This window comes from Lonchura striata, chromosome 1 (assembly GCF_050655825.1).
Source record: "Lonchura striata isolate lonStrDom1 chromosome 1, ASM5065582v1, whole genome shotgun sequence".
Taxonomy (NCBI): domain Eukaryota; kingdom Metazoa; phylum Chordata; class Aves; order Passeriformes; family Estrildidae; genus Lonchura; species Lonchura striata.
The window spans coordinates 40,667,497-40,692,585 of record NC_140703.1 but is presented as its reverse complement, the minus strand read 5'-3'; the positions used below and the strand labels follow the sequence as shown (position 1 = coordinate 40,692,585).

The 25,089-nt window shown below is 37.4% G+C and overlaps 1 protein-coding gene across 2 annotated transcripts in view; it reads left to right on the top strand.

The window, feature by feature from the left end:
• SLC36A4 (solute carrier family 36 member 4) overlaps window positions 1-25,089 on the top strand; it is a 97,192-nt gene that overhangs the window by 5,269 nt on the left and 66,834 nt on the right. Inside the window, exons 2-8 of one of the 2 annotated variants that reach the window (XM_077781327.2) lie at window positions 3,013-3,136; window positions 3,871-3,961; window positions 4,964-5,052; window positions 6,308-6,403; window positions 7,632-7,716; window positions 16,749-16,976; window positions 17,672-17,770. In XM_077781327.2, coding sequence (XP_077637453.2) covers window positions 3,013-3,136; window positions 3,871-3,961; window positions 4,964-5,052; window positions 6,308-6,403; window positions 7,632-7,716; window positions 16,749-16,976; window positions 17,672-17,770 — 812 coding nt within the window. The remainder of the gene's footprint in view (window positions 1-3,012; window positions 3,137-3,870; window positions 3,962-4,963; window positions 5,053-6,307; window positions 6,404-7,631; window positions 7,717-16,748; window positions 16,977-17,671; window positions 17,771-25,089) is intronic. The other variant, XM_085574967.1, reaches the window with a different exon arrangement.

Below are 25,089 nucleotides of genomic sequence, written 5' to 3'. Positions count from 1 at the left end.
TATGAAAAGTTTTATTGAATGATGAGGGGAATGCTTGGGTTTATCTAAATCTATTCTTAAAGGGCTACCTTTGTGATCAGAAGATGGGTCAGGAAGTTGGGAGACAAAGTAAAATGGGATGTATAAATAAAGTTCAGAGTCTTCTGTGTGTCATCTGTCTGCATGGTAAACAGTGTAGATGTACATATATACCAAACATTCCAGTCTCAGGTTGCAATGAAAGAAGAAAATTTTTCTTTTTTCCCTTGACTGAGCAGTTGCTGATACTCACCAAAACTGTTGGTCCTGTGGGTCATGCTGGTCCCTGCTGGTGCTAAATAAGAGCCTGACTTGCTGCAAGTTGTCATTATTGGTTAGCATTGTGAAGAATATCCTAAAAAATGTGATGGAGACAAAACTGGAAAATTAATTTAAATATTATTTCTTTTATATGTTGTCTAATTTCATACGAACACAGACTTGCATGCTTGTAGTTTGGCTTGTTCCTTCAGATTGTTAGTTTAGAATCAATACTTTAAAGAATGAAAATCGGCTCACTGAGTGAAACTTCCTGCTTCTTCTGATTGCTAAGGAGACAAACATTTACTCCAGAATTAGAGTATGCAGGTCTTTGAGAGCATCAAATGAGCCCAGCCGGGACTCAGAGCTGAAGGGGAGGATCGTGGCACCCTCAAGAGCTAGTCAGCACAGTGCTGTGGGAGCAGAGGGAAGGAACTCTGGTGATCCTTCTTTTGATCAATTCGTAGGCTGTGTGCCATGTAAAGAAATATGGTGAAGTCCACCTGACTTGTATAATTAGAATATCACTGAGTGTAAATTTGCTTTACGGTGTACTTTCTGGTTGAGTCTCGGACCTCTGATTTTTCCTTTGACTGGGCATCTTTGCTTCTGTCAAGTGCTTTCATTACTGGCTTTCAACTTTTCAGACATGAAATTTTGACAGCCCTTTGGTGTTTTCAGGGGAGTTTGAGATATATGATTTATTTTAATGACTTGGATAAGCTGCCTTCTTCTTTGTGGAATTTTTACAGTTCTACAGTTTTTCTTTAGAAGTTGTTTAGCATTGGCCTCAGTGCTCTGTTGGTGGGTTAGACATCTCCAAGGCTTCATAAAAACCTTAAAGATTTGTTTAATGGCTGTAGTGAGTTGACCCTGGTTGGATTCTGGGTGTCCACAAATGCTACTTTATCACTCCCTTCCTTAGCTGGAGAAAATATAAAAAACGCTTGTATGTGGTTTGGGAAAGGACAGGGAGAGATCTCTTGCCAATGACAGTCATGGGCAAAGCAGACTCGGGTAAATTAGTTTAATTTCTTAGCAGTCAAAAGAACAGGGAAATGAGAAATAAGAATAAATCTTAAAAAACCTTCTACACATCTCTTCATTCCTCCCAGGTTCAACTTCACTCACAATTTCTCTACTTCCTCCCCTCCAGTGGTGCAGAGAGATGGGGCATGGGGACTGTGGTCAGTTTACCACATTGTTTATTCTGCTTCTTTCTCCTCACTGGGAGAACTCCTCATACTCTTTCCATGTTCCAGTGTGGAACATGTTTCCATGTTCTTCTCCCATGGGAGAAAGTATTTTGGAAAATGCTCCAGTGTGAGTCCCCATGGGGTCACAGATATGCCAGCAAACCTGCTCCAAACTTAGACTCTTCTCTCCATGGGGCCACAGGTTCTCTGCCAGAAAGTCTGCTCCAGTATGGGATTCCCTTGAGGAAACACCTTTCTTTGGACATCCACCTGCTCTGACCTGGGTTCCTCCAGGGGCTGCAGGTGGATCTCTGCTGCACCATGGACCTCCACGGGCTGCAGGGTACAGCTGCCTCACCATGGCTGCACCATGGGCTGCAGGGGAATCCCAGCTCTGGTGCCTGGAGCACCTCCTGCCCATCCTCTCCACTGACTTTGGTGTCTGCAGGGCTGTTCCTGTGACATATTCTCAGTCTATTCTCCAGCTGTAGGTGCTCAGCAGGTTTTTTTTTCCCTTCTTAACTATGTTATTGCAGAGGTGCTGCCACCATCGCTGGTGGGCTTGGACTTGTCCCACAGCAGATCTATCCTGGGAGCAGCTGGCATTGGCTATGTCAATGTGGGGGATGCTTCCTGCAGCTTCTCAGTGAAGACACTCCTGTAGTCCCATTACTGCTAAAACCCTGATACAAAGTGGCTGCTTTGTAATGTAAATGTAGTGTGGTTTGTTTGTTTTGGTTTTTTTAAATACAAAATGTTAACATTACTCTTTTTTTTTTTTTTTTTTGGAAGTTATGGAACTTGAGACTTATTCAACATATTTTATGAATGGATACTGTGGTAGGCAACTGTAGGGTAAATAATCTTTTTGCTCTTGGCAGGATTTGCTTTGCTTAACTGTAGTAATTTAAAATGGTTATAATTTCCTCAACATTAAACTGGCATAAGATGTTAGTTTTGCCTAAAAGGCAATTTTGTTCACTACTGACTGCTTGCTGTTACTCGGTGCTGTTACTTAGCTGGAATTTTATGCCAGTTTAAAAGGTTCAGGGAATTGCAGCTTTCAAAGCATGTGACCTGATTCCAGTATTTTGGTTCTTTCTTCAATGAATGGAGATGCTTTCTGTAGCACCTGCCTTGGCACTCTGAGTGCAGACATAAATTCTGAAGTAGCTACTAGTGTTTAAGATTAATCTCAACCTTTTGTAATGATGGATGACTTTTCTGTTTTGCTTTATGTTGTAGTAGCTCGCAAAGTGATTTAAACCAGTGGCATTTTCATGATAGAAATTCACATTTCTTAATGAAAAACTGTGGTGTTTGGCCAGAATAATAACAATAATAATAATAATAATAATAATAATAATGATGATGATGATGATGATGAGATGGTGTGCTACTTTAAAGAGAGAGAATATTCTGCGCAAACGTGCAGTTTGGGACATGTTAAAACCTCATCATATGGGAAGTGTGAATTGTGTCTTCTGAACTGTAAGCTTGTTTCCAGTGCTAATGTAGTGTTAACTCTGTTGTGCAGGCATGGAAGTAATGAAGCCTTTAATTGATGAAGACGACTCAGAGGGCATCTCAGATGAAGAGCATGAAAGTACTTTCTTGCCAGTTAAGACGCACTACCAGCTTGATCATGAAGAAGGCATTACGTATGTGTTAATCTTAAGTATCAGCTTGTTCAGATTTCTTGCCTCTGGCTTGTTTCTTACGAGCAGTTTTCTGAACTCTGAAGGGGTCTTCTTGCACCTGCAGAACGATTTTGTGGTTATACATAAAGACTTTGCATAATTCTCCCAAAAACTAGCCCATTTTGAGTAGGTTCTCACTTCTTCTGAAGATAACAATGTACTGGCTGTAAAATATTTCAAGGTTCCTATTTGTAAAGTGATGAAGCTACTCAAAGTCCAAGCACTGTTTAAAAAAGATTTTGAGAGACTCTGGAGATATATCTGTTTTGTAAGTTTAATTAGAAAAGCTTGTAAATGTTTTGGGTTTTTTTCCTTTGGATAAAGCTTTGGCTGACAGAATTGTGATTTGCAGCTGATGATTACTTTGAAGGTTATAGGTTTTAAAATAACATTGATAAAACTTAGTAATTTTGAATCTGAGGCAAAAGAACTATGAAATTGCTGAGAAAGTAACATCTCACAAGCTGGAGTAAAGAACTGAAGATCAGGCTTGTGTGTTCTATTTGAGGATGCTCACATGTAAATATGAATAAAAACATTATTTGAATGTGTTGCACTCCTTTAAAATAGCTGGACCACTGTAAATTTTAAGTTGAAACTTGCAATTTATCATTTTATTATAGAGAAAGGGTGAGGTTTTGTTTTTGCCCTCTACCCCATCCATGTGTACTTCTAATATAATATTTTATCCTCAGGTTTATACAAACACTGACTCACCTCCTCAAGGGAAACATTGGAACTGGACTTCTTGGTCTTCCGCTTGCAATAAAAAATGCTGGCATTGTGGTAAGAATTCTTTTTTCCTAGACTAGAAAAATCATCTAGAAAGATTTACAGATACATGTCCTGAAAAACTAAAATCTCAATGCTTCTTATTTGCCATATTGATAGAGTTGTGTAGTTTTTTGTCTTTAATTTGGGGAAATCAGTACTGAAAATTAAGATTTTATTGTTTTAAAGGAAGTTACTACTTCACCCTGAAGATTTCATTGCATGAGTTGCATTTTTACATAGCCGAAGTATTTTTCTGGTCCAAACAAAAGGTTTGTCAGAAAAAAAGAAATGTTTTGATTTACTCAGACTCCTGTGATGTCTCATGGGAATTGTTTCTATAGGGTTGTCTTATCTTTATACAGACTTCTCTAGAGATAGATTGTATGTCTTAGGATGGAGCATCAGCTTGTTAAATCAATCTAGTGTTTCTGCAGAAATAGGGTATAGCCCAGGTTGTTTATGCCTGGTAACAAACAATGCATTTCCTAGGGCAGGGTAAATTTAATCAAATGAAATTTTCACCTTATGACTAAATAATCCTGTAATTCCATAGTACAGATTGTTCAGTTTGAAAGTTCCATGTGTGTAGGGCAAATTCCTTCTGTGAAAACTTGTGGTCAAGCTTCTATTCTGAAACAAATTGTTTAATTTGATAGTTGTCTGTAACTTGTAACTTTTACTGTCATTGCCATTCAAGTGGTTCAAACTACTGAAATTGTGCAGTCTATGCAGTCTTCTTTCTTGACAAACTTTTTTGGCAAGTGAAACAGAGGAGTGAAATATTTGTTTGGTACTTATGGCCCTGAATAGCCTTCTCTAAAGTAGTGAACTGAAAATAAGGGATGACTTGAAACATCAGCAGCAACACCCCATTGAGGGGGAAAAATTTTTAATTATTACTTTATTTGCTACAATGTGAATTTTTTTCATGTAAAGATTTTTCCCTGGCATACTTCCATGAAAATTTCTGTAACTCCTGTGTCGTCCTTTTTTTTTTTTTTTTCTTCATACCAGGTTGGACCAATCAGCCTTGTGTTCATAGGAGTTATATCTGTTCACTGTATGCACATCTTGGTACGTTGCAGCCACTCTCTATGTCAGAGGTAAATGTGGAACTACTCATTCAGTTGCTGAGTTTTAAGCAATTTTTTTAAATTCCTCTTTTCTTTTTGTGATTTTTGGTCTAAAAATACTCTGGTGCTGTAGCAGTTTCTTCTGTCAGTTTAGAATCTTAGTCTCAAATTCTTAGTGTGCACCTAGTAATGATAGCTATGCTTTGTGCAGCACATTGAAAAAACATGTTTGTTCTATGCTCATACACAAAATGAGGTTGGTTTAATTTGTTTTTCCCAGTACCTTCTTCCCTGCTGGCAAATACTTACGTCTTTCTCATGGCAGTTTTAATGGCTTATTTTCAGTCCTTCTTTATATTCATAAAACTTCTGGGTCTTCATAGCTTTGAAAAATGTAAATAATCTATGAATACCCGGTTTATAGGTACTTCATAGGAGTAAAAGGTAAACTAAGAAATGCTGTTAATGTCTTTCATGATTATACGTGAGCTCTGTCTCTGAATTGTGGCAATTTGTTTCTTTGAATTTGTAGTGCTGAAGGACTGTATTAAAATGATGCTATTGAGCAGATAAATATTAAATATTCCTCCATATGAGACATGCAGTACTGTGGGCAAAGAGTTACTCAGTTCTGACTGACAGAGTATTTTGATTAATAGTGACTTTCATTAAACATTTTTATTGTACTGTCAAGTGTTAAAGAGAAGCAGTGGGAGGGTCTCATGTTGCAGAGTGAATGAACTTTTGAACTGAGAAGAATCACAAAACTATTCATGTCCCTGTAGGTAGAAAATCTATTTTACCAGATTAATATGATATTGTACTGTGAACAGATCCTGTAATTCCTGAATTTTTCCTGTGTAGTTTTGAATGGTCTTTAAAACTGATGACTGGAATAAGATCATTAAATCAATCGTGATTAACTGCTTGTACAACAAGAGTTGATTTCTGTTTAACTTCTACATGACTTTTAGATTTGAGATTAATTTCTTAAGTTCATATAATAAGAATATGATTTTGGAGTAGTTTATCAAAAAAACCCATGTTTTTTAAGAAGCTCATTTAATACTGTTGAACTGGGGGGAAGCAACTTTGTGTTTCACATGCTTGCAGAGTGCTAAGTAGCCCTTCCTGGAGTAAAGATGCCCAAAACATACTTCTGAAATTCAGCAGCAGAGTGTTGCCACAGGTTATAATCATGGAAGACCAACAATATTTTCAAAGTAGCGTTCTGGGTCATCATAGTTTCTGGTAACTCTGTTCTTTCGCCACTTTTTGATTTCAGGATGAAGAAGTCCACCCTGGGATACAGTGATACAGTCAGCTGTGCAATGGAAGTGGGGCCCCTGACCGCTCTTCAGAAACGAGCTTCTTGGGGCCGGTAAGTTTGAACTAGAATTTAATTGAGTACATTAATTTTTAAAAGTTAATGGCTACACCTGGAATGATTAGGAGATGTCTATTTTACTAAGATTTTACCTTCCTTAAAAATGCTCTTATGCAGTGTTATTTGTTATTTCCTCCTGCCAGCTGGTAGTGGTGAAATGGGAGGATGTCTGACTTTATTAGATGTATCAATTTTCAGTTCTACAAGAGCTCTGAAGAAAATTAATTCTGTTTAGTAATATAGGAAGAGATGTGTTATAACCAGAAATGTATTCTGTGTTGTCTAATGCAGTGAAGTAGTTTTAAGTTTTCATTCATTTTTCCCAATATTTCTCTGCATTGCAGGCTGACACTGCAAATGTTAATTATTTTAATGCATGTATTCTGAGAGTAAGCAAAACAATTATTTAGTTCCTGTTTAAATATAACATACAAATAATGGAGAAATATTTACTGTTTTTGCAATAATGACACAAAGATATAAATGGCTTGTTGTGTCTGTTAAATGTTTTATCCCTCTTTTACAAAAAAAGCATTATTTTTTCTTTGCCATCTGTTGCTGTTTGTAGAGTTTATGGTATGACTGCACAGCAGTGAAATTGTGAATCTGAAACAGACATGTTGCTCAGCATTTATTTAAAATGGTTTTTACCTCATTTGTGGAAGATTTTTTTTTATTGCTGTTACTTTCAAGGATGCAGCATCTTGCTAGTGAGCTAGTGTTTTAAGATGTGTTGTGATGACTTCATAGGGATGGAGTAGAGTTCAGTTAGAGGTAAAATTGGTTTATTATGATATGTAATGATTTATAATTCTGATATATTTTTTAATATTCTGATACATAATTTTCTATTGCACCAAAGAGTTACAATCCTCAAATGGGCAATTGGATCTCCAGAGACTCTGTGCTGCTGCAAATAGATTCTCTGGGGCACATCTCTGCTCTGTGCTTGACTCTAGCAGAGTTACATTACAGTCTGTCTTCAGGCCACCATTGTGTATCCCTTTTTTCAAAAACAGTCTGAGCCTACAGTGTTCTTTCAATGATCACCACCCTATTTTGACATAGGATGAACCTACACTGCTCTGCTTGTGAGATTGATTGTGGCATTTGAGTCTAGCATTTTGACTACTCTAAAAAGGAGCAGTAATTGCATATTAAGTAGTAATGGGATAATTGTTTGGATCTTACATATAATTTATGTTTGGTTTTTCTTCCTCAGGTATGTTGTGGACTTTTTCCTAGTGATAACACAGCTGGGATTTTGTGGCGTTTATGTTGTGTTCTTGGCAGAAAATGTGAAACAAGTGAGTAAAGCTGCCATATGGAAGCAGTTTTGGAGTTAGATTCATTTTCCCTCACTTTTATTTCCTATAAAGCTTTTGGTTAAAAGGGGCAGTGGGCAAGGTGAACTAAATTCAGATCTTGTGAAAGTGTATATTTCCTTTTGACTTGTTTGTTGAGTTTAAAAATTAATTGTGGTAATGATGGAAAATAAGACATAAAATGGTGTAAGAGCCAGTTGTCCCAGAATTTTTTTTTTTTTGCCAGGCTTTCTGCTGACTTCTTTTTTTTCTCTCCAAACTCCTGGGCATATTTTATCCTTTTCATGTAACTGGAGGTTTTTTTTGATTTTTTTTTGGTTTTTTTTTGGTTCTTGTTTAGTCCCTTCTATTCACAGAATCCACTGTATCTAAATGAATCCTGATTTTTGTTCCAAAAAATGCCTGACATTGACATTTCTACAGCTTTCTTTATCTGTTAGACAGCTGCTTCTTTGTTGAAGCTTCAGATTTCTTACTGATACTGTAAATTCTTTATTTCATGTTCTAGCTATAAGTAATTTATTCTTTTCTATTTGTAGACACCTTTTATATTTTTGAATATTTTTATCCTGTCTCCCCTCTGTCGAATAGAGAAGAGACATGATATAATCTTAAAATTGTTTTTGCTCTTCTGTGAATGCTTTGCATTTGGTCACATCTCTTTCATTCAAGTTTTATGACTGAAGTTGCTGAAGTCAACTAAACATTGCAAATGGATCCCCACAACCACTAACACCTTTACACATTGCAAGCAGCCCCAAGCCTTTCAACAAAACCCAACTACCCCTTTTCTTCCTTACTGCCATCCATCACTGACAGAAGCAAACAAAACCGTGCCTGGCACTTTTGTGACACTGCTCCTGCTTTCATTTACCTTCTTTGTCTCTTGCTCTCCAGTCCTTCTAAGCTCTTTCTCATAGGGGGATTGTGTTGATGGGGTCCTGGTGGGTGTTGGTCCTTCCTTGGGGCACACTTGGCAGTTGCAGTCAGCAATTTGTGTGTCGGTGCACATGGTCTGTGGAGGGTCAGCCAGCACATGATGGATGCTCAAATGCAGGCATGTTGAGCTCATGGTGCTCTCTCTTGTTTTTACTATTCCAGGACACTACCAATGTGGTCTGCAATGTTTTTTGCTCAGGAGACTATGGTTAGTCAGTTGTCATAAAGCTTAATGAGTCTGAATCTGGGCCTATATCCATAGAAGCACTGCTGAGGTCACACCTTGAGTTCTGTGTCCAGGTCTGGGCCCCTCACTTCAAGAAAGACATTGAGATGCTGGAGTGAGTCCAGGGAAGGGCAGTGAAGCTGGGGAAGAAGCTAGAGAGTTAGTCATATGAGGAGTGAGTGAGGGAGCTGAGCGTGTTAAACATGGAGAAAAGGAGGCTCAGGAATGACCTCATCACTCACTGCAACCCTGACAGGAGGGTTTAGCCAGGTGGGGGTTGTTGTTTTCTCTCAGGCAACCAACGACAGGAGGAAAGGATATAGTCTGAAGTTTTGCCAGGGAAGGTTCAGGCTGGACATCAGGAAGAATTTCTTCATGGAAGGCTTTGTTAAGCATTAGAACAGACTATGTGGGGAGGTGGTGAAGTGGTGTTCAAGAAACAACTGGACGAGGCACACAGTGCTCTGGTCTAGTTGACAAGGTGATGATTGGTCAAAGGTTGGACTTGGTGATCCTGGGGTTTTTTCCAACCTAAATGTTTTGTGACTCTCTGGTTCTGTGTATGCTCCTGTGAGTAGTGAAGTGAGGAATAAGGTGTAGTAGGTTTCTAAGCATTAATTGTCCATATGGATTCTTACTCTACCCATAAGGTAGGCAACAGGTGTCTTGGCATAGCTTACCTTAATTTAATTAGGAAGAAGAGTGTCCCCTTGGGCAGTTAACACATAGAAGATAGGTTTTTTTCATCCTATTGTGGATGAGTATATAGTGTTAAAAAGTGTTCCAAGTTGTACGGATGAAGATCTGTCACTGAGGCAAATTTGTGTATTTGGAAGCTGAGTACTCTGTAATTTGTATGTTGTGAGGAAAAAAAAAAAATCCCAGCCTTTAAAACTACACTCCTACCATTAGAATCTGTCTCTAAAGCTAAAAATACTATCTGATGTAATTTTGCTGGCCTTCTGAAATGAGATCGTTAATGCATGCTGTGTAATGTAAGTTTAAATTAAAGCCTTTCTTATCAAATACTTACCTGGTCAGCTGGTTATGTATATGCTGTGGCCTTAGGCAAAAGATGAGACTGAGCACTTGCTGACCTTTGCTTTTGTAGGTTTGGTAAAAAAAAAAACAAAAAAACCCAGAACTAAAATGTTTTTCAGGAAACTTTCTGCTTTCTTGAGGAAACATTGAAAGCTCTTAACAGGCAGGCAACTGCTGCAAAAACAGTAGCTGCAGAGACCTCTAATATGGACCCTATGGATGGGTAGATTAAAGTCATTAGCAATTCAGAAGTTCCACTTCCAAATATACTTGATTTGGACTGCCCTGTGCTTGCTCTTCTGTGAGGGAGAACTCTGGTTTGTTTCTTCCTGGCAACTTTCTGTTGCAGAAATCAGTCCCGTAGAGGGCACCAAAGAACAAAAATTGGTACAGCCTAAATCTCTAATGATTGGGGTAGTGAAAGGATGAGGAAGGTGGATAGAGGGAGTGGGGGGCAGGAAGGGTAGAGCTGAGATAAAGGAAAAACATAGTAAAAATATTAGTGATAGCACACCTTGATCAATACATCTGCATCATAGTCTGTACTGTGCTGATCATATTTGCATGTTGGTGTGTGCAAATTAAACCCATTGAAACTGGTGGAAACTTATACTGAGGTTTTTCTGCATTACATTAGCATTTCCCAGACATTGTGCTGCAAGATCCTATTTTCAGTTGTATTGAATAGCAAATCAAGATTTTCCTAAGGAAAAATACTTTCCAGGAGCACCAAAGAAACTTAGGCTGATGACAAAAGTTCTGATTAACTCTGTCAGGATGTAGTAAGAGGCTTATGGGTGAAAGTGTTTCAGATTGGAGAAGAACAATAAAGCTGGGACAAAAATATTGAGGGCTGACTGAAGCAAGGCTAGGAAAGAAACACACAGGGAAAGGAAAAATAACCTGTGCTCAAAAAAACTTGGTCCCCTTTCATGCCATAGTTGCTTTGCATTTCCTGCTGGGACAGCAGAAGACCCTGTGTCAAGAGTCTTGGCATTTCATGGTCATGCAATTGTGAAGGTTGGTTTTGCAAAGATTTTTATTAAGATCAAGCAGTACTACCATGTTCATCAATAAACCATATATCCAATTGTCCCATCCACACACTTCTTGAACACTTAAAAGGATGGTGATTCCAAGATTTTCCTGGACAACTTCTTCCAGTGCCTGACCACCTTTTTTAGAGAGCGAAAATTTATCAGCTTTCTCATGAATATTTTTTGTGTTGTCTGCAAAAGTGTCCTCTTTCACTGTTTGAGGATAAAGCTGAGAAATTCAGCTTTTTGTGAGCATTTTTTTAGATCTCTAGCACCCTAAAGATGACCCACCAGTAGCATACTATGTAGTAGAATTCTGGGTTTTTTTCCAATTTTTAGGAGAAAACCTCACAAAACTTTGGGAATTGTGCTTAGTCATAAAACTGGATGTGTTAAAAATGCTGCAAAGTACAGTATTAAGTTGCAGGGAAGTGCCAGAACTAAATGAGCTGTGAAACATTTATTTGGCCTGTTCATGCAAAATTACAGGCCTGGTGTGTTGCACTGGCTGTTGCTCTGAGCTAAGTAAGGAAGAAATTAGGAGGAACCAGTGAGTTCAAGGACTTCTGTTTTGAGCTCACTAGATGTTGAAAAGTCCATAAAATTTCATGACAGAAAGAATGTGGTTTGGGATACAGGCAAGGAAACAGTGGTCTCAGTTGAAAAGACTAAGGAAATGGAATTATTTCTTGCTTCTGAGATAGTTCCTGTAAGAAGGAAACGTTTCATTGGTTCAATTGAATTTTTTTCAGCCTCTAATTGTGCATTAATCTTCTGAGTGGAGAAGGAACTTGATGTCTAGATTTGCACAAGTGTTTGATCTTCCTGGATTCAGCTGAAGCTGGTGAATGCTATGCTTGGCTGTGTAAATGAGTGAAAAAAACTTTTTCAAACATCACACCAGCATGGTAAATTAATGCTTGAGTAACTGAAGTAACTCCTGATGAAATCTTGTTTCTGGGGACATCACTATGCTTAGGGACTTCGGTGGCTATGTGCTTCCTTTCTAAAACCATAATGATACTTCTTCATGTGGTCTGGGGAAATGGTTGACACCAGATCATGTTGCTTTGTTCAGGACAAAGACAGTTACATAGAGTGTTGGCTGTTCTTGGCTCAGCAAGACTACCATATGCAGTAATGCACTAGCAGAGAGCAGCAGAGGATTGAAAGTGGTTATTGTCCAGAATAGGAATCTGAGGTAATATTAATTCTAATATTTAGGTTAGATAGGAAGTGTGTCATAGTCCATCCTAACACAATCAGCATGGAACTAAATAGCACATGAAAAAGCTAAAAAACCCCAAATTCTTACTGCTGTTTTGTATTTTGGTACTTTTGGAACAGTTTTAAGTGTTGTCTGATTAATTTTTCAAAGGAAAATTTAGGAAAGCACTTTTAAAGTCATGATGATGTTAGCCCTCACCTGAAAAAGTCTGTATAATCTCATCTTCATTAGAGTTTTCCTTTGCTATTCTGCTGTCAAATCTTCCACAGCCATTGCTCTATTTTAAGAGAGAGTAGTGATCCTTACTTTGTCTACCTTTTGCATTTTACTTTCTGACTCAGCTTTCTTCTACCTGTCAGTAACTCGTGCCAGTTTGTTTAGTTCTCCCACAAGATTAACTCTTGCTGGATCTTATCTAGTGTGCTTCTTCTGAGTTAATGTACAGAATCCCTATTTTGTCACATCTCAAAATCCACCTTTGCAGGGTATTTTCTCTGGTCTTACCTAAGCCCATAAGTGGTGCTGCTGTGACTGGTGGTGTTAAAGCTGCTCTCTTGATACAAAGTTGATTTTAAGGTAAATATGTCCACAAAAGGGAATAAACTGTGTCCTCCTGTGCATTTTTATCAGTATAACTGTGTCCATGAATCTGAATTTGTACATGGTGAGAAAGTACTAGATACCATTTTGAATTTAGCAAGTTTTTCCGTGCTGTCTCTGACAATATCCTGGTATCCAAGTAAGTTTGCTATGGGGTGGATGGATGAATAAGTGGACAACTAGCTGGGGGGTGGGAATAAAGCTGTTTGTGTGGTCAGATTCAGAGGGTAGTGGGGATGATCAGGAGCCAGCAATGTGTCCTGAAAGCAACAGCATCCTGGGTTGTATGAACAGAAGAATTTCTGGTAGATGTAGAGAAGTGACTGTCCTCTTTTACTTCCCATTTGTTAGACCATATCTGATGAGTTTTGATATCCTCAATACTGGAATGTCATTGACAGACTGAAGTGAGTTTAGGGGAGCCTGCTGAAATTATTTGGGCTGAAGCACTTGTCCTGTGAGGGCTGGGGAAACTGGGTTTGTTCAACTTGGAGAAGAAGTGTCTCTTGGAGGACTTAGGAGCAGCCAGGGCTGCAAAGGGTTTGTGTAGAAAAATAAAGTCAAGTTCTGTACTTGGTGAGGTCAAATGAATATTTTCTGTGTTCTCTGCAAAAGTGTCCTCTTTCACTGTTTGAGGATAAAGCTGAAAAATTCAGCTTTTTGTGAGCATTTTTTTAGATCTCTAGCACCCTGAAGATGACCCATCAGTAGCATACTATGTAGTAGAATTCTGATTTTTTTTTTTCCAATTTTTAGGAGAAAACCTCATAAAACTTTGGGAATTGTGCTTAGTCATAAAACTGCAAAGTACAGTGACAGGACAAGAGAAAGTTGTAAAAAAACGTACAAGAAGTAGATGCTGTTCCTATCTCAGACTGAAGACAGCTGTGACTGCAAATCTGGTTAATGCTGAATAGTAATCTGTACTGAGCAGGTTAAGAATTTAATAATTCATATATTTTTGGTTTTTTCCCCTTCCAGCTAGAATGTCTTTGATGCCCTGAATGTCTTTAAACTGTATTTCAAGAAACAGGACCTGCTACATGCTCCTGCAGGTCATTAAGTTTTTGAGAATATGTTTAGCCTCCATCTCCTTCTCCAGAGAATTCTGGAGCAGGGAACAGTGTAGGGAGAAGGGTTACCACACTTACTGTATTGTAAAGCGGGTTATGGTGTTCTGGTTTATTGCAGGAATATAGCTCATATCTGAAAGGTGCAAGTGGGAGGTGGAAAGGTAGGGCCAGGGAGGCACCATCTGAGAATTTTAGTCAGCTGTGTTTTGCTGATTGTGCATCAGTATCCATTCACCTGATTAAGGTTGTGGAGAATTTGTGTATAGCTTAGTATGTTCTTTTCTCTGTGCTTCCCTCAGTACTCTTGTGAAAGTAATAGATAATTATAAAAGCTATTTTCTATAACCACACTTTCCTAAAACAATGTGGAGATGTGATCTCATCACACACATCGTCAGGGTAGCTGATCACAGTAGGCCAAAATTTGAAGATAACTTTATAGAGTACTGTACATTGCATTTTCCAGCTGTATTAGCCAGTAAACCACAGTTGAATGTCTAGCTGGAATTTGCTGGTGATAATAGGAAAAATAATATTTCTGACTTCAGACACTTTCTAGTGGGGTTTATGAGTGCTAAGGGAATGCCTCTGTCTTTAAGAGAAGACTGAAGTGTTTGAATGCTTGAAATTATTTGAGGAGAAGCTGGTTTATACTGTGGTATTGTAAAAATGTATTTTAGATCCTGAACTGTATCTTGCCTGCTAGTTTTTGTTTCATTTGGGTTTTTTAAGGAATAAATGTTTTATTAATTTTTTAATAGCTCACCAGGCTATATATATTTGTATAAACTGAAGACATACTGGGCTAAATATTTATTGGAGCAGGGAGTTTATGTGCTCAAATCACTTCGTGGTTTTTACAAGCTCTTTTACATGTCCTTGTGTGCAGAGCACCTCTGGCTACCTGCAAGTGCATGCAAGCAAGTAAACACACAAGACCTGCTAAAGTGAAAGGCCTAAAGTGCTTGTTCTGCCTTTCTGTTTTAAGTATGGTGGGAAAACAGGAAACTTCCACAGAGAGCTTTACTTCATGTGGCATTAGGGAAGTAATTTGGTTAAGTGTTTGACTTACTGCTTGGCAAAGTCAAGTTATTGAAGCTATGTGTATTCAATTATTCTAAATGTAATTAGAACTTTTTTGTAGTTTTCTAAAAACGGTATTTTAATGGAAACTACCAGTTGTTAAATGTCTTGCAAGTGACACTTTCAATTCTTGAAAGGTAGAAGCCATCAGTGTTTCAATAATGACCAGTGATGTTTTCATATAAAGTGAGATTTCTGGAAAACATGTGGTTGTAGAATTGTATCATTTAGCTTTCCCTTTTTCATTGTGAAAAAAAAAAAAAAGTCACAGTGCTTTTTGTTACAGACAGAATAGTTTTAAGTTAATTCTCTCTTCCTAAATTTGTTGATTGTTTGAAACAATGGAAATCAAGAAAGTTATTTCAGTTATATATCAGTTTAGCATTTTTGTTTGTCTGTGCTATAAGGAATTTTCTTTTTCACTGTCTAGGTATCTTTCTGAAGCCATCAAGCCAAAGACTTTATGCAGCATGAGCAGATTAAGTACAGTCATAGGCTAATTTGTAAGATGGTGAGTGCAGTGATAGAGAAGGAAAGGATACCTAAGGGAAACAGCATGATGAGATCTAAAACAAATTGAACTGTTCTTATTTTGCAGCAAGCAGGATAAATACCAGCTTTGATTGTGGTGTGCACAGCACAGATGGCTGTGTAAATTTCCACAAAACAAATTTTTGGCAGTAGCAACCACACTGACTTTTTCCCAAAAGAAACAATGAGAGTCATGAATAATTTCAAACTTTGACTTCTGATTTGCACTACATGCAGCTATTGTAATGTTATGTACAAAAAAACCTAATGCACTTTCACAAGTGCATTAATAGACATTATTTATAGGCATTAATTTATATCAATTTATTAGATACAGGACTCTCAATTCTGTCTGAGCTCATGGTTTTTAAAGTTGAATTAATGTTCATTAATAAGAAGGTGAAGAGTGAAAAAAAATTCATTTGGATTAAATGAAAGACAACCATGTTCATATGTGGGACTCAGATTCTGTCAAAGAGAGAAACAGGAGTTTCTAACCAGGCAGATGCCTGGGAAAGAGTTGGAAAAGAATGTAAATAATTCTTTATCTCTTTTGTTTTTCACATTATTTATAGTTAAGTTCTATCACTGTGCGTCAAGCACTTTGCACCAATGCTGTGGGTTGTTTTCACTTCAAAACCAATGGATTTGATCCTTGCAGAGCTCTGTATAAAAGAGCAGTGTACTTTGAATAAATTGTAGTTTTACTTTCACCAGCCTTCTAATCTAGTCAAAGTCTCTTCATTTCCATCCTGCCTCGACAGCAACATTCATATTGTAACATTATATTGTATGTATGCTGCTATGATGTTCATGCATGGTGAAGGCATATGGTTGTTAGGCACTGAACTGAGGTGCAATTGCATTTTATCATCTGATCTACTTGCTCTCCCTGCGAAAATTCAAACTCCTAAGATTTAGGCCCAGATGTGTCTGGCTTGCTTCCAGTTTACAAAACTCTCCCTTTCTGAAAGGACTCTGATCTAAACTGCATATGTGAATTTCTTCTTTAGTCAGTGGTGGGATAATGATGCTTTCAAGCCCTGATCTCATAATTTACCTTAAGTATGAAACACTTGCTGGAAGTGCCTTGTCTTCCCCTCTGCACTGAGTATGCATACAGGAATCTCAAAATTCTTGTCACGCACCAGGTGGAACAGAGAGACAAATTTCCCTGTAGGAAAACTGCAGTGTGACCATATACTCACTGCTACCACTGTTTAACATGTTGGTCTTGTTTATTTGTTTTAATAAAGGTCCATGAAGGATTCTTGGAAAGTAAGATGGCTCCCATGAACATTAGTGCCACTAGCAGTTCCTCTGAGAAAAGGAATACTGATTTACGAATATACATGCTGTGCTTCCTGCCCTTCCTGGTCCTCCTGGTCTTCATTCGTGACCTTAAGAGCCTGTCCTTGCTTTCATTGCTTGCCAATCTGTCCATGGCTGTCAGCCTGGTGATTATTTACCAGTATATTGTTAGAGTGAGTATGAAAATGTTTATTATCTGTTTTTTTTTCAGTATGGCAAGTTATGTTTGTTGAATGTGGCAGTTGGTTTCTGATAGATATATACTACTGACAGTTTCTGAAAGGCAGCCTCATATTTGAGGCATCTTAATTTAAGATAATGAAAATACATATTTTGATGAGTAGGAAGTGGAGTGTGAGGAGAAAGGCAGTGAGAGATATAGACTGGGAAAGGAGGCAGAAGTTATTAAAAAAATGGGTAAGATAATAATTAATCATTCTGCAGAACTTTGGCTTGTATTAAAGAGATGTTCCTTTAGTGTCCCTTATGATTATGAAGAATATCTGTGCAGTATGAAAGCAGGTTAGAAAGAGCAGTACACTAAGAAGTTTGCAGAAGGTAAGACTTGAGGTGTGCACTTTCCCTTCTGTTTTAATTGATGCTCTCTTATACATATCAATGTGATACTTTAAATATGAAAATTTCTAGTGACAGTGATGGAATCTAGAATAAATACATCTGCAAGTTTCTGTGTGGGAAGGTGGCTATAAATGTGTATGAAGGACTAGGTTTGGCAGGAATACCAGGGATTGTAAATAGTAACAGATACACCACTGTCAGCATGTGCTGAGTTTTCTTTCGTATAACATAATGCATCAACCAAAATTGTAGGAAGAGCTAATGCACTGGTTTGCTTTGTTTTCTTCAGGATCTTGCAGATCCTCGAAAACTGCCACCTGTGGTTGGCTGGAAGAAATACCCACTGTTTTTTGGGACAGCAGTATTTGCTTTTGAAGGAATTGGTGTGGTAAGTGCTTTTTACTGGCTCTTCAAAATCACTGGTTCTGTGCCAGGGATACAGGCAATTTTACTCCTATTGTTGTTTTATTGATTTAGTTGAAGCACTAATCTGTGTTGGTATGAAAAGAATTCATTTGTCTGGTCAAATAAGGTGAAAGTTGTGGATACAGCATTCCCATCACTTGGATGCTTAACCCTGTCCCAAACTGCAAAAATGCCTTTAGTCCCAAATAGTTAGTGTTAGGAAAATCCACAAACACCTGAGGTTTATGTTCAAAAAGGAGACAGAGGAGTCCTGCAACATCATTTAAATAAAGGGAGAGAGTCCTCTGGGGCATGGGGCATACACCTGAGGGATTTTCGCTCTCAAGGTTTCGGAGGGCGCAGCCTCCTTTTATCCCAAACTCCCGGCCACATTTTGCCCTCTTCCCTTCCCCATTGCTGAGGTACTCGGAGGGTACAGCCTTCCTGAGCTGCCTACCAGATAATCCCCCCTTGAACATACTATATCTTACCCCAAAGTTCAGGAGTTCAAGCTTGTTCAGGCCCACTTGGTTGTTTCAGGAGCCAATCTGTCAGGCTCTGTAATGAACCTTGGCTCCTGATTGTTTCAGGAGCCAAGCTGTTGGGGCTCTGTAATAAACCTGCTGCCCAAAGCCAGTAGAGAAATTAAGACCCATTTCAAAGATGTGAATACCCATGCTTTCACCCATCAAATTATTTGCAAAGTCATTAGCTTTCCTGTCATTAGTTACTTATTAGTTACCTTAGTCACTTTTATTCCACATGATATATTTTTAAAAGTAGCTAAAAGGCTTCTGGGAATGGTAGATCATAAATTTTTTGGGAAATTATTGTGTATACTTTATTTGTTATATATTTACATACTTAAGCAACTGTTATGCCTAAAATATGTGCTTAAAATTAAAAAACAACCAACCAACCTTTCCTCTGTCCCTATACCATATCCCAAAAAAACCCTGAACAAATCCAAACTAAAACAACTCCAAAGCAGTATGCAATTAATCAGAAATTATTGTCTGTTACTAATGTAACACGGAAGATTTTCAAATCTGTTTTCTTTTTTGGATTTGTCAACTCTGACTTAAACCAGATTATTTTGCCTTGCTTCTGTGTTATCAGTGGCAGAAGAGCTGAATAGGAAAACATTTTAATTTATGTTACAAAACTATGCTTTCAAACTATTTTCCACTGTTTCTCACACATGAACTGATTGATCCAGAGGTTTAGCTACCATATATCTGAACAACTTTCTTTTTCTCATCTGGAAGTTTCATTATAGGAAATCATCTGTTTGTCTGAGATTGATACCTGCAGGTCTTGGGCAAAAAACCTCCCCAGGCTCAGAGAATCAGACTGGACTACACTAAGCTTGTTACTTTTAGGTTATATAGTCTGCCTGGGGTGGGCTACATTTGCTCTGTGTGTTATGCACAGTAGATCTGATGCATGTCCCATTTTGATCAGGTTTGCTCATGTACTGCATAGCACACAGGTATTTGTGGCCAGGGAATCCCAAGTGAGAGCTCTGTAAGCTTCGGGAAGGTAGTGAAGGCTTATCATTTGGTAGCAGTAGTTTATTGAATTATAGGCATGGAATTGGTTTATGGTAATTATTTTCTGGCACATTAGATCCCAAATTAGACAGCTCCTTAAATTTACATCAGTAGTAGCAGCATTGACTCCTGATGTAAACCTCTTAAAGAACTGCCCAAGAGGATTTACTTGTTTGACTTCCTGGTTGTTACTAAGGACATCTTTAAGAACACTCAGGTTTTTTTGCTCTCTTTTATTCAAGAGTTTAATATGTAGAGTTTATTCTGTTTGTACCTTTAACATGTAAAACTGCTACTTTATATTATTAGATATTAGTGTTATGTATGTATTGCATGTATTTCTGCAAAAGCTGTCCCTATGTTTTTTTGGTCATAATTTACTCCCTCTTCAAAGCAAATGGAAAGCATGGTTTTCACCTTGTTATTAGTGTTTACAAACTAATGAAATGTTTATGTTTATTATGGGTCAATACACTTTGTGTGTGTGCTTAGATTACACAAAACCATTAATATAACATAGCTACCTTTGCAAACTGAAATGAAAGTGAAAATCTATAGCTTAATGTCTGTTCATTATATGCAGAATGATATTAAGATATCCCTGTCTTTTGGGGATATTTTGGGCATGCTGAATGTTTGCTGTGCATCTTTATGCTGTGTTTGCATTCACTATAGAGAAGATCTGAAGAAAAAATTATTTTCTATATTTGAATAATCAAAACTAAACAAAGTTGTTGAAGCATGAAATAAAAAAAAAGATAAGTGAAGCAAAGCAAGACAAAACATTTGCTATTTACATAATTAGTATTTAATGTAATTCTTGGTGAATGCTTTAATTGATAATTAGTTATTACAGCTTAGCAAGTTACCATCATAAACCTGTTGTGTAGCTGGTGTGTGGTAACTTTGTCACCCGCTATCTTACTGTCCTTCCTATATCCATGTGGTTGAGTTGTTCTGGTAAGGAAAAAAAAAGTTCAATTTAATTAGATTGGCTCCTTAGTCTACTCTGTCTGACTGCAGGCACTTAAAATGGATTTACATACTCTTGGTCTTGTTTTTAGAGACTTGATTTTAGGTTCTGTTCTGGAATGTCTTGCAAATATCTCATATTACTGTGAAGCTGTCTGAACATGGCATTATAAACAGAAGCCTTAAGGTCTTAATTCTCAGAAAAGTTTATTTTGATTGCTTAATTTTATACAATAAGTTTGCATAACAGTTATGAGGTCTCATTTTTCCTTTTCCTTGAATCTGAATGTGTGTTATGCCAATTCTCATTTTGAGAGCTGCCAGATTAATAGGTATTAAGAAAAGGGACAGTGAAATTCTGAGGTTTTGGGCTGGTGCAGATATCTTAAGCTAAACTTGACAAAAGAGGAAAACTGCCCTCAGTGTGTTTGTTTGGGGTTTTTTTCACCCCATTGTTCCAAAATATATTTATAGCTTAATTTTTTTCTTTTGATTTAGCACTTGTCATCACTTAAAATGTGACTATAGTTCATTAGTAACTAATAAAAATTAGTGGCACTAATAAAACAGAAAATCTGATCACTAAATGGAATATGTTTCAGAGGGCTGCAATGATTCAGCAGATTCCTACTAGAATTTTCTTCTTGATCTTGAGAGACCATGTTTGTCTTACAGATGATGAGTGTATGAACGCGGGTTTTAGTTAAAATTAATCGTTAGCTTAGGACTGATTAGCTGTCATAGTGTTGAAAGTAAATCAACAGTATGGAATTTGGAATATTGTTGCTTTGGCTATAGTCGATCCCTAAATAAATATACTTGAAGAACCTCAATATTACTGACTTGAGTCTGTAATAACTCAAAGGTGGACTATTTATAATTGAAATATAGAATCTCAAAGAAACCAAGTTAGTGCCTAGAAAGTAACCCTTGGGTAGTACTAAGGGCTAGTTTAAGCATTTCATCAGCCAGTATTATAAAACTATTTTGAGATATTTTTCAAAATAAAAACAATTAATATGATGAATTGATTATATTAATATGATTAATTGAGTTGTTCATATTTGCCTGTGAGATCCGTCTAGACTCTTTTTTGATGGCAGGTTTTAAATTTTGGCAATTTGCTAAAGTCTAGGCAAGTAGTTTTTTTGTTGCTTCAATTGCTGTGGCAAGAATAAGGTTAGTGCTATTGAAGAGTTGATTAATGTTAATTCATGCTACACTTTGAGTGATGCTTGTAACAGGATTAAGAAGTGCTGCAGTCAGTTGCTTATGCTATTCATTTAGTTGCTGCCTCTTAGAGATATCTGTAAAAACAGGGTTACTGCAGGTTGGTCTAAGGTTGCTGCTGCAAATAGTGGCTGTCTTGACAGCTAGGTGGGGATCATTACTGTGTGGGAACAGAAGTTAGTGGCAGGGACACCCAGTGGCCTTGAGGTAGCAAACAGCAGTTGAGAGCTCAGTCCTGTTGGTCTGGGGGTTACCATTCCATAGTGTTGAGAGATGCTTTGGGATTTCATCACTTGTAAGTTTAGATTTTAACATAATCAGGGTGACCTTGTGAAAATCCTACTGACTGGTGACATCGTTTCAGTTTGTGGAATAGCAATGGCAACAGAAGTGCAGTACTCTTAAGTGGATGCAATAAACCATATAAGGTATTTGGTTTTGTTTAAGCCTTCAAGTGAAGCTTTCGGTTCAGCAGGCAGAATGTTGATTTTGAAATGGAGAAAATGTATCTTCAGCCCTCAGTAAACCTTTTTGAATAGAGGACTGTTATGGGGCTGAGAGATTCTGCAGCTGCTGCGTTCCCTCTCTAGTTTGGTTCTCTCTGGCTGGTGTGTTCCCTGTGCCAGATGATGCTGCCTGGCAAAGCTCTGGGCTGGTGTTCAGGCCACAGAACAGAGGGGAGTACCAATGCAATTCTTGAATACAGGAGCTGTGGATGATGTAGTAGAGTGAAAAGGTCTTTCACAGAACATGTAACAGTATTTTGTAAGAACCATGTTTGAGTGCCTCTTTTGTATTCAAGAGGTGAGTATGCCTGATTTTAAAATTAAGGTGAGATTTTGTTACTGAATTAAAAGTAACTTTGGACTAAGTTTGTCCAAAATGAAATTAAGAGTCTTGAACGCCCTTTTTAGAAGGGTGTAAACCAACGCTTTCAGGCTTGGCTCTGTCTGTAGCATTGCCGTGTGCAGGTAAGAGCTTTGCCATGTGCAGGTAATAGCTTTGCATAACTTTGTGTTTATGTAATGCAGGTTACACTTAACAAATATTTTGCATCAAAAGTTGGGTTGGGTTTCTTGTTCTAGATATAAAAAAACAAATCCAAATGTGAAAGCGATATTTTATAATAAGCTTCAGGAGGATGAAGGATGCAATAGAATCATAAAATTTAAACAAGAAATATAATTTTCTTTCTCCATTTCATATAAGTATGCTAAGTTAACTGGAGTTTTTACAGTTGAGTATGATTTTTTCCCTCCTGTTAAGTGCTGCAGACAGATAGATTAGCTTAGTGAAGAGAAAAACATTACTTTCCAACATTAATTTCAGGTTTGGAAAATAAAACTTCTTATATTTTGGCCTATTACTTGAAGATGTCTATTCAAACTGCTTTTGAACTTGGATATCACAGCTTTGCAGCTGAAGATAGGGCGGTATTTGTATACCAGAAGACAGGCTCTGGAATCACATTAGGCAGCAGCTAACCAATTCCAGAAGATTTAAAAAGAGAAAACTAAGTGGATTATCATTTTAAAATGTCATTATTTGGATTTTGAAAGTAATGCAGATGAGCTTGTTAGGCCTGTGGCTTTGAGATAAAAGCCTCTCATTGTCAAAAACTCTTTTGGCAGATTAGTATTGTCCTTAAAAAAAAAAACCCAAAAACCCAGTGGCATGCTTCCCTTGTCCTTAAGACCAGACTGTATTTATGAGAAGCAGACATTTACCAGGTAACATGACATCATCTAAATCTACTTGTGACACCAGGTCTTTGGACCAAGGTATATCAATTCCATTGGTGTTCTTTTTGATGATGCAAAAGCTTGTATCCTCAAAATATGAAAGGAGTTGTCTGAGGATGTTTTTGTATTTGGACAAGCATGCTTTTGTATTTGGATTTTGCTTTTGGATTTGATGACTCTGGAGATGACCTACTACTAAGCATTCATGGTAACTTCAGATGTTGTGTCAGCAAGAAGTGAGTGTGTTGTAGCTACTGTGCAAAATCAGGAAATGATTATGAGCAAATGTGTTAGAAACAGAGAAATTTGTTAGATACAGCAGGTAGAAAGACGTTGTATCGGAAACTCTTAAAAATATACATCTGCCCAATTCAGATGAATGTTGATAAAGTACCAGACAACTTGATATCACCTCTTTATCAAGTTAAATATTCCTTACCAGTAATCTGCACTTCCTGAGAATGGAAAATCTTGCTTTCACCCTGGAGAACCATTGGTTTTTACATATTGTACTTTTATACTTCTTATTTTAAAGGCAATTCTTAATAACACAAACAGAAGACCCCTAGGATAACTTTCTTTCAGGCAGCATCCCACACAAATGCTTGCAACATTCAAATGTTTCTTTTTCTTTAGAAAGCCTATGATACATATGCATTTACACAATCGCAGAACAAAAGCATTTTAAGTTTACTGCTTACTTGCCTGAAACTTTTCTTAATCATTATGTGGTTGGTGACTTTGGAAAAGGGGGCAAAGAGTAAGTGACAAGAGTGCCAAGTTGTCATGCTCTGCCTTGCCAGCTTATGTCAGGTGGGTTTTGGGGTCTGAGACAGCTTCAGTGAGGTACAGAAGCTAATTTTCCCTTTAGATGTGACCCTCTCTTAGATTAAAGACTTGTCTGCCTTAATTATACATGCAGTAGAGGCAGAGTGATACACATACTACTTAAGCTGATGTTACATATAATTAAGAAGCATAGTTAAATAATTTCAGGCAGGAATATTTATCCAGTTTATTTTGATTTTTTGGAGCCAGATTTTTTTGTTCCCCTGGCCCATCATTCTGTAAGTCTTGTAAACTGCAGCATTTTTGAACTTAGTTGTGACTGCTGGATAGGATTTCCTTTGTTATGTTCTGAGTGAGCAGTTACCTGCTGTGCTTGGAATTCTCCATGTAGTCCTTAAATGTAAGTTTTCATGATGTAAGAAAGGTTTTGAATATAACCCTGAAGATGCAGAAATGTTAATAACTTTTCTTGGAGAGAGCAGCTAGCTAGAATAAATATTTGCATCCTTGGTTTTAGACTTTCATGTCTGTCATTTAATCAGCAGCATAATAGGCTCTGTGCAGGCTTTTAATTGATGAAAGTAGGATTGCAGTGTGTGCACATGTTTGTGTCTATATGTAACAATAAAAAAGGTTTAAGTGCTAGTTTATGTCTTAAATATTTTGCCAACATATTTATTTTTAAAATCAAGGATGATGGAGACAACAGCTGGAAAAAATTATTTTATTATATGGCTGAAAATACTAGGTATTAATAAACCTATTATTTTTTCAAAGGAACTTTTAACTCAGTAATGTTCTTGAATGATCAGTGAAGAATACCTTTCCTAAACCTAAAATTTTTTATTAATACATGTTCTCCCAGAGTTGAGAGCCGTAATAATGTACTGCTGAGCTGTAATGTAATGGCTCCCTAATAAACATTGTGGTTGAAAATTATACTGATTTGTCAGGAGCAGCAGAAGAAAGAATCCTAAGAGAAACGGGAGAGGTAGAAAGGGAAAATGTTGTAATGG